This window comes from Spermophilus citellus (assembly GCF_964194105.1).
Source record: "Spermophilus citellus genome assembly, chromosome: 3".
NCBI lineage: Eukaryota > Metazoa > Chordata > Mammalia > Rodentia > Sciuridae > Spermophilus > Spermophilus citellus.
In genome coordinates, this window is record NC_138184.1 from 77,699,633 (window position 1) to 77,709,513 (window position 9,881).

The window sequence follows — 9,881 nt, forward strand, 5'->3', positions numbered from 1 at the left end:
CAGGGGAAGTTTCTCCAGTGGGAAGTTTATACAGTTTAACACTGATCACCACACTTGGAGTAAGAACTACAGAGATGATTAGAAACACTTTTGAAGGGAAAAACTGATTCATTTTCTTATACTTTAAGGATGTATGAGAAACTGTTAGGGAGAACCTGGGTTTTGCCTCACAACAGACTCAGATTTAATTTGCAGCCCCATCACTTAGTAGCTGGATAAGCTTAGGCAGTCTTCTTTGAGTACTGGGTTTCTCATCCGTGTTCAGCACTGGCACCCCTCAGGTTAAGATGGCGTTGTGCACACAAAACACAGCATGAACCTGGGAAGCAGTTACAAAATGCAGCTGTCACCATGACCTTAGTAGTAAGCATCTCTCTTTTTCCAACACAGAGCTATCCAGGAGAGCCTCCTCACCAGCACAGAAGGCCTGTGCGCAGATGCCCTGAGAGACACGAGCCGGTTCGACAGCGACTTGCAGCTGGCCATGGAGCTCTCTGCCAAAGAGCTGGAGGAGCAGGAGCTCCGTCTCCAGGAGGAGGAGGCTGAGCTCCAGCAAGTCTTACAACTGTCACTCACTGAGAAGTAGACCTTGCTGCCCATGGGCTGCACAAAGCAGAGGCTCTGGGCTGCACATTAGTGCTGTGTCAACTGAGGCCTCAGGGCTGAGGACCTACACTTCTGCAGATGACAGCTGCCCCTTCTTTATACAGAAGTGCAGGACCAGGGACTACCAGGCCCATCCAGGACATTCCCCAGAGTGGAGAAGAGTCGGGGATTGGCAGGCCCCATCTCCAGGCTAAGGGGAGAAGAACATCGTCACTTTCCATTAGTTGTATGGCTTGCAGGTCACATTTTTACTACCAGCTTTAGACAAAAACCCAATCCCTGCAGGTCTGTAAATACATTTTTATCAAGGAGTGATAACAAAACAAGTTATTGCAGAGTCAGGGTGCTTTTATATATGAGAGCGGCAGCAGCAGCAGCAGCCTCTGTAGAGTGGTTTATGAGAACTGAGACCTTCTTTACTGTTCACCAAAGAAATGGGTTGTGCGGATCTATTCTTTATTTTTACCTTTATATATAGGGTTTCTAGAACATTGTCATTATTCCTCCTCCATCTCCACCTTATTCCATTCCTTCCACCCCCAGCCAAAGTTAAAGAGGAGATATGTACAGGATCTATTTTAGATTATGGTTGACTATTTGCATCAAATTAAGATATACAGATGACCACAGATGTTGCCTTAGCCTTAAAAATCACTAATAGTTTGAAACCACCTCACTCCATGTATTGAGGGATCTGATTTGAATTTGTAAAGGCAGCTCCTTTGAGAGCAGGATCCTCCAGGCTAAATCAAAGGCAGCTAATCCTGTCCCTGAAGGAGCTGCTAGAGGAAGCCATGGCTCGTTCTTGAACTGGGGGAGCTGGCCAGAGTATCAGAACAGCAGAGAACTAAACCAGGGTGACTTCTGCACCTCGTCTGGTAATAATTTCCAGAAAGACACTTAGGAAAAACGGGCCACAGGTCACCCAAAGGATAAGGATGGATTTGAAATTAAAGGGAGTTAATGTAGAGCTCAAATGGTTCTTCACTCAAAAGGGAAAAAGGGATTCCATGTTGCTTTTTAGAGTTCAAATCAACATCTTTCTGGATAAATATATTTTTTAACAGAATCTTTTTATTATTTTTAAAAGATATAAAAAAAATGACTACTCCCATCAGTAGCAATACAAGGTTATACATTTTAACCAGATTTTCTCAGGCCTTTTTTGGATACCTTTAGTAGTTAACTATTTTGTCTAACCCTCCTGTAAATACCCATCGCATAACAGACAGACCCCTGGGGAATACAGCTGAGGGCACCTCTCCCTCTGGCCCATGTATTTATTCCCACAGGCTGCACTGAAATAACCTGGTAAACAATATCCTCCTCTGTTCCACACCTATTTCCTGTTGTGCTTCTTTCAGGGTAGGAAGAGAAACATACTACCGTTCCAGTTAATGTCTGTATCCTACAGTTAGTGTTGCCAGTAGAAGGTTTCTACACACAACGAATTGTGCTTTTAATTCCATATTGCCATCTGCCTTTTTGTCATGGTCTGACCAAAATTCCTTCTCTGCACACGAGGCCAGTACAGGCAACATCACTTTTGTTTCATATGCAGCTTGGCGTTTTGTTTACTTGGCATTTACTGTGAGCGAAGACACTTTTTGGGAATGGCTCTAGTTAGGCCACGTCATTTACTCACTAAGGTGAATCGTAGGCAATTTCTGTGTTTGCATTCCATTGCTCTGCTTCCCAAAGTCTTTTGACTTTCTCCCTAGGAAGTCACTTAAAAAGGGACTGAGCAACATGTCAACCTGTCAAAGCGTTTTTCCTATGTGTTCTCTTAAAATGCAAATAAAGACTGCTTCTGTAGAGGGTGCTCATCCAGTATCCTATTCAGTCTGAGTCTTGTCTCTTTTTTAAAACATTTTTTTAAGTTACAGATGGACACATTGTGTTTATTTTTATGTGGTGCTGAGGATCAAACCCAGTACCACACATGTGCGAAGCAAGCACTCTGCCACTGAGCCACAACCCCAGTCCTGAGTCTTGTCTCTCTTTTTTTGCATTGTCTTCTCGTCACTGGAACAAGTTGCTCGGTTGTATACCATGACAAGGTGGCACACTTCTGTCAGCCTTCCTACCAACTCACACAGACCACATGTGCCACACAGCTTGTTCCAGATGAAAAGGAAAAGCATCCACATTGGATTGCTCAGCCAGCCCTGCAGCAGTGTCCCCAGGCGCACTGGCTCTGGAGGAGGACAGGAGGGCCCGCTGAACACTCCTTCCCTGGTGTGCTTTGGGAGGCTATTTTTACACATTCAGATGATACTTAGGGCTTCCAGACTCATCTTACACTTAATACGTTTTACTAAATCAAAAAAGGTAGTTGACGGCCAGTAAAAATTGTTTGGGTTCTGGAAATGAGGCTTTGATATTTCTGGGAGGATGTGAAAAAGCTGCTTTGCTTTTGTGGGAAAGTAGATACCAATTCACTGAGCCATGAGAGCACTGTGAAGAAAAGAAAATGAGTCTTCTTAGGTCAAGTGGATGGATGATTTAACAATAGTTGATAGAAGGATGATCAGATGATGTAACAATAGTTTTATTTTTCTTTTTTTTAAACTCTAGGTTCATTCAAGTTTGAATGACCCAATATCAGCAGAAACTTTAACTAAGCAACTTGTAAGTTTCTAAGACTTTCTGTTCCATAAAGAAGCCTGTCACACTGCACATGATGTGAGGTGTCAAAGAAATAGAAAAGTCTATTCTCAATATCGAGAGGAAAGGTAAATTTTCCAGCCTCCTGCTGACCACAGATGGCATTAAAAAAGATGGGCTATGAAAATTACAAGTGACTGGTGATGGGAACTCAAAGTCCAACCTTGACCTATGTCTAGAAATAGGTAGGTGTGGGTTAAGATTGACATCCAGTTGAGAAAAGTATGATACATGAATAGTACCCAAGAGTCTTCAGACCTCAATCGGCACTGAGAGCCTTCTGAATCTCAACTTTAAGAAGTTTATTTAGTGTTTGCTAACATTTTCTTATTGGTGCAGGGTAACCAAGGGTTCATCTGGCTACACAGGTAGTATTCTGAGAATGGTTTAGTTATGTGGTCTAGGGTTGACAACATACCTTTGAAGACTAGGGAAGTAATCTGTTTGAAAGTACTAGTTGGCTAGTCTTGACTGCATAAAAGTTTTGGGGATAATTTTCTCCCCCAGAATTAATATTTTTGCATCCCTCTACAAAAGGCCTCTTTCTGCAAAGATTATTTTGTTGATACAGATGATGAAACTGGAACATGAATGTAGACTGGGTCTTGGATTTGTGTGTGGAATATCATTATTGCACAGTTGTTTCAGAAAACTGGAACAGATGAGTGGTAATTCTAAGTGAAAAGCAAGTCACAAGATTTAATTGTTTGACAAGTTTTTACTGTTTCATTTTAAAATTCTAAAAATGATAATGAACATCATAGCAGTATTTGAAGATGTTCTTCCAGATGAGATGGTAATGGTTGTGTATTCCTAGGACTGGACTCTTGTAAATGCCAGTCTCTGTGTCCCACCCCCTTCTTCCTCAGTCAGTAACCTAGGACTTCTATGGGATGGTCCAGCTGTGGTGATTCTTCCTCCATTTGTATTATTTTTCACATCATTGGATTTTTTTTTTTTTAAAGAGAGAGTGAGAGAGGAGAGAGAGAGAGAGAATTTTTAATATTTATTTTTTAGTTCTCGGCGGACACAACATCTTTGTTGGTATGTGGTGCTGAGGATCGAACCCGGGCCGCACGCATGCCAGGCGAGCGCGCTACCGCTTGAGCCACATCCCCAGCCCACATCATTGGATTTTTACAATAATTAAGAGAGAGTGTATATCACCACTTTACAGATTAGAAAGTTGAGGCTCTAGAGAGGTTAAGTCTGTTTATAATTGGAGATGGGACAAGAATCCAAGCCTTATCTGGATCCAGCCTTAGAGTTGATTATGGCCTACTTTCCTTTTTTTTCTTTAAAATTATTACATTTACTGAAACACAGTCTCAAATGCATAAAGTAGGCATTAATTGGTTAATCAAAGGAAAATTTTAAAAAATGGACTTCCATTTTGTGATACTTTAAAATCTTTCTTGGTGATCAATAGATTAAGTAGATGAAATGAATTAAAAAATCCACTAAGGGCTGGAGTTGTGGCTCAGGGAGAGCGCTCACCTAGCATGTGTGAGGCCCTGGGTTTTTGACTTTTATGCAATCAAGACTAGCCAACTAGTACTTTCAAACAGATTACTTCCCTAGTCTTCATCTCTGGAGGTATTGTCAACCCTAGACCACATAACTAAACCATTCTCAGAATACTACCTATGTAGCCAGATGAACCCTTGGTAACCCTGCACCAATAAGAAAATGTTAGCAAACACTAAATAAACTTCTTAAAGTTGAGATTCAGAAGCCTTTCAGTGCTGATTGAGGTCTGAGGACTCTTGGGTACTATTCGTGTATTATACTTTTCTCAACTGGACGTCAATCTTAACCCATGCCTACCTATTTCTAGACATAGGTCAAGGTTGGGCTTTGAATTTCCATCAATACTGCACCACATAAAAATAATGAATAAATAAATAAACATTAAGGGAAAAACCCCACTAAGATAAAATAAAGCAAAAGGCTGTAAATAAACTTGATCTAACAAGATACAGAATATTAGAATTAATTTTCCTAAGGTCACCACGGAGATCAGAAACCTAAATCAATTTTTTCCCAAGAAATTAGCAGTATTCAGATCACATTTTCTAACCACAAAGTCATAAAGTTTGAATTTTAAATCCTCGGTAAAACGCATACATTTGAACATTAAAAATACCTTCTAAGTACCTGTACAGTCAGTCAAAGTAGAAATCAAAATCAAAAAGGTGAGAACTGTTAAATCTTGACCCTGAAGTACATGGTTCAGTTTTTAAAAATAGTACCTTTGTCTAGTGGCAATAAGTTTTTCACATGAATTTAAAATTCTACTTCACAGTGCTTCCTTAAGAAATCAGGTTCACACATACACACCCACACCCACACCCACCCACACACACCCCTACCTGCACTTTAACACTTGGGAAATAATTACCAAGAATAAAACAGCACTTAGGGTTTGGCTTTCATTTTAATTGACAGTTTGCTCAAAAGTACAGAACAAAGAACATCTAAATGGCTCAATGTTACAAGGTTAAACAAAGTCCTTAGGTCACATTGTTACAGTATGCCTCATCAGTTATTTCACATTAAGTGCAGGTTGTTGAAAAAAGAAAATATCAGTGCTGTGCTAAATAAAGCACAAGATAAGCATTTCAACTTCATAACAAAATTAAATCTAGCACCTTTAAAATAAATACTAATAACCAGTCTGTAAGTGTGGAAGTATCATTTCAACAGGGGTAAAAAATCCAGTTTACCAGCAGTGCAAACTAACTAATCTCAGCATTTTCAAAACTGAGATTGAATTTATGTAAACACACAGCAGCCCACAGTGGAAATGTACTTCTTGGTTGAGCCCCCCCCATACCCAGGGCTGAACAGGGTAACCCTCCTGCTGAGTCTCAGTTCCCCATCTGAAAAGCTAACACAAGTTTTAGGGCTGGAAAGACTTAAGTACTAAACAAAGGGATCACTGTGTCTGAACAGGATGGAGTTCTTTTCCTGAGGGGCCAGCTAAACACTTCCAGTCCAATCCCAGAGCTTTCTATGCCAAGGGTGCATACAGTAATAGGCCTACCTGATGCGACCCTGACTTCATTGGGGGACATCCACATACAGAGTTGGATGCAGGTAGAGAGTCACAGGCTCAAGTTCCCTACAGTGGACACTGCTTTGCAACCCAGGGCATTCTAAGTCAACTCAGTATAATGAAAATTGTGATTCTTAATCTGCTGTGAGCAGATGGCTCTAGTGCACGCAGTGTCTCTACAGGTTAAGCCTTCCTCTTACTACTATTTCAAGCATTAATGGTTAGTCCTTTCCAGTGTGGTTCTTATGGGTACAGGGTTACCATGTTTTCTTTCTTGCAAATACTCTATCTTTGCCCTGAACCTTGGAGCATCAGGTCTTTTACAAGTACAGTCAGACATAAAAAGAAACATCAAGAAGCAGCTCAGCAGCCAAATTACTTGCATTAGGATGTTAGGGGAAAAACAATCACTAGTAGATTTTTTTTTCTAAACCATTTAGCTTTTACCAAATGACCAAAGGTCATTTCCAAATAGAAAAGTTCTGATTCCAACTTCTCCATTGGCCCATGTGCAACACAACTTATCCTGTTCCCAAAAGTTTGTGGTGGAACTCGCTTCTTGGCTGTTATCGACGCCGAATGGGCTTGTAGACACAAAAAGCCATAAGGATGATGGTCACCAGCAGGATGCTGAAAATGGTTCCCATCAACACTGCAAAGAGAAAATATGTTACTCCTAAGGGCACACAGATTCTGCAATTCATGCATTTGTTGACTATGATTTTTCAAATGCCACTTACTGCCAGGCACTGTGCCAGGAGGAGGGGAGAGAGCTGTGAATAAACCCTTGTGCTGTGAGACATAAGTAAAAGCCTTTCATATACCTTGATAAGCTGTGAAGAAAACCATGCTGTGAAGGTGATGGGATGGCGGGCAACAGCAGGTAGGGTAGAGGAGGAAGCTCAAAGGTGACACACAAGCTGAGTCCCTGATAACAGGAAGGAGCAGCTGTGTGCAGCTCTGCAGGGAGAGCATTGCCCTCCCAAGGATCAGAGAAGGGCCAGAAGAAAAGGAGACAAATATGAAGGAGTAAAGGGAGAAAGGAAAGAGGCCAGACAGGAAGGCTGAAGCCAGTTTACATAGGGCCCTGGAGCCCACGAAGAAAATAAGGACTTCCCCCAAAAAATTTAAAGAGGAGCTTCAGGAGGACTGAAGGCAAAGGGAGACATGCTCTGATTTTGCTGGGGAAATGATCCCTCTTGCTGCTGTGTGGAGAACCATCTGACTACAGACAGGTAACAGGTGCAGGGAGCCCAACTATGTCTGGAAAGCCACTAGTAAGACCTGGAAATTCAGTAAAGAATAAAATATTTCAGTCTCTTAATATTGTCTTGACCAGGATCTTCTCACCAAAGAAGCAATTAACCAACTGCACAAACCTATTATGTTTTTGTGAATAAAGTTCACAACTAAAATTTTCAAGGTGCTCAGGTGAGAAGTGGGATCTACAACTATTTACTCAAGTTGAGCTTTGCTGGTACAGGATGATAAGGACCTGTGCTTTAAAATATTAACCAGTCACCTGCCAGAGGGTTTACTCAACAGCAACAGTGATGTGCAACCGTGTTTCAATAACAGAGATCTTAGGAAGCATTCAAAATGCTATTACCATTAATAAGCAAGTATATTTATATGTGCTTGTAAGTAAGTGGGCCCAACTCAAATTCCAGCTGGGGCCTAACCATGGTTGTTTTCCAATCAAGTTACTGTTCCTCTGGAAAACCAATATTTCACCAGTTTTCTTCGAAACAGTAATTTCAGAGTATTTCCCCCAGTGCCCCATCATCATCCACACTTAACCCAATTATTGCAAGGGAAGGTCATCTTTTTAGGTGAGTGAGGGAGAGAAGAAGGGTAGAAGAGATGACAAAGACAGTGTGCCGTAACTCCAAAAGGTTACAAGTAACTTTAATGTCTTTATTAAACAAAATCTACAGCTTATGTGAGCTAAATGTCATATCTCAAATAGCCCTTGTTTCCTAAACACCTGCCCCAATTTTCAAAAGTCTTGAATTCCAAGTTCCTAAAATTCCGACTGTAATTAGATTCAAAACCGTCTTATTCTGCTTAAGCCATTTTCTTGAATTTAGAAGGTATCTAAAAAATTTAAACTCCCAAAGCAGAAATTCTGAGGCTTGGAATGGGGGATGGAAATCTACTTAAAATAAATTAAAAACAGCTTAAAAGCATGTGTTGTGAGGTATACAATGTCCATTGGGACAGCTACTGATCCATCTGGGGCTTGATTGATTCTCCTGCTCACCACCTCTCTCTGCACTTTCCATGTAATCAGTTATCTGACTGGCAGCTCCAGACAGAACCTATTAGACTATTTCACTCCATTCTTATGGTCAGTTCCCATAAGGGAGCATGATTTTCTGCATCTATCAAATGGGACAAATGACACCCACTTAAAAAGTTTGAGGGCCAAATAAAAAAGTGCTCAACAAACTGCTGGACATATAATAAGCACTGTTACTATTGTGAAGATCAGCAACATGGCACAGGTTTGGGTTTCCAGGTATGTTTATAAGCTACATAAGCTTACACAAGTCATCCAACCTCTGTGTCTGTTTCCTTGTCTGTAAAATTAGGTAAAAATACCCACTGCACAGGATTGTCTAGGGCCATGTTTCTGGTACTACCAATGGTAAAGGACTAGTTTTTATGCTTTATGGCCCAGACCTGCAGCTCCCTTCACCTGCGAAGCGTTCCAGGTCAGAGATACCTAGAACTGGTCTCCACTTGCTGGGATGTTACAACAGCACGGTGTTAAGTTCTGAAACACTCAATTTCTCCAGTCATCTCTTTGAAGATAAACTAGATTGCAGACCACCCTCCGAGGAGTGCTGATCTACAGCACTGGTCTCAGCGCTGGGGATGTTCACCCAGAGGTCACTGGTAACCACTGGAAACATTTCGATGATCTAAATAGGGTGGGCTATTGGCATCTACAGGGTAAAGGGTGGGGGTATTGCTAAACAACCTACAGTGTTTAGGGTAGCTCCCTCCACCTGAGAAAGAATCTTTTGATCCAACATGTCAGTAGTGTCCAGGCTAAGAAATCCCGCAGGGTGCTCAGGGGTTTAGGACGCGCCTCGTTGCCTAACCCTAGCAACCACCCAGGAGGGGGCTCAGGCTGGGACGCAGGCTGTTGTCGATTCCGGTTCATTTAGGCACAACCAGCACATTCCGGGAAAATAACAAGTTACCGGGCCTTGTGCTGAGCATCAGGCCTTCGGAGACAGGGTCTCGAGGCTCCTGAGAGTCCCCACCTGCCCCGGGGCCCTCACGCATCTCCCACCCTGTGTGGCAGGTTCCTGTGGACGGAAGCTGCAGAAGCGGAAGTGCGACCCACCGCCTGTCGCCCGCGGCTGCTCACCTAGGTTCTGTCCGCGCAGCACCGCATACGGCCGGCTCCGCTCCGACGGCTCCACTGGGCTTGGGGCCTTCGCCTGCCCCAGCAAGAGGCTGCACAGGCCCAGACCCAGCCACAGCCACACCGAACGCAGCATCTTCCGCGGCACTAGTGGTAAAGAGGCCACTTCCG

General features: G+C 42.4%; 2 protein-coding genes across 3 annotated transcripts in view; one reads left to right on the forward strand and one right to left on the reverse strand.

Moving 5' to 3' along the window:
• ANKRD13A (ankyrin repeat domain 13A) overlaps positions 1 to 2,456 on the forward strand; it is a 36,763-nt gene extending 34,307 nt beyond the window's left edge. For both annotated transcript variants that reach the window (XM_081286745.1, XM_081286746.1), the window contains exon 15: positions 391 to 2,456. In XM_081286745.1, the coding sequence (XP_081142871.1) occupies positions 391 to 586 (196 nt within the window). In that variant the 3' untranslated portion in view covers positions 587 to 2,456. The remainder of the gene's footprint in view (positions 1 to 390) is intronic.
• Positions 2,457 to 5,676: 3,220 nt separating this feature from the next.
• Positions 5,677 to 9,881, reverse strand: LOC308643530 (uncharacterized protein C12orf76 homolog). Its single transcript, XM_081283349.1, has 2 exons — positions 9,714 to 9,881; positions 5,677 to 6,983 (listed from the first exon to the last, which is right to left on the reverse strand). The coding sequence occupies exons 1-2, from the start codon at positions 9,844 to 9,846 to the stop codon at positions 6,898 to 6,900; spliced, it is 219 nt and encodes a 72-aa protein (XP_081139475.1). The 5' UTR covers positions 9,847 to 9,881; the 3' UTR covers positions 5,677 to 6,897.

Coding starts and splice junctions, on each gene's coding strand:
- LOC308643530 (XM_081283349.1), bottom strand. CDS start 9,846: ATGCTGCGTTCGGTGTGGCTGTGGCTGGGTCTGGGCCTGTGCAGCCTC. Junction 6,984..9,713: donor GCTGCGCGGACAGAACCTAG/GTGAGCAGCCGC, acceptor TTCTCTTTGCAG/TGTTGATGGGAACCATTTTC.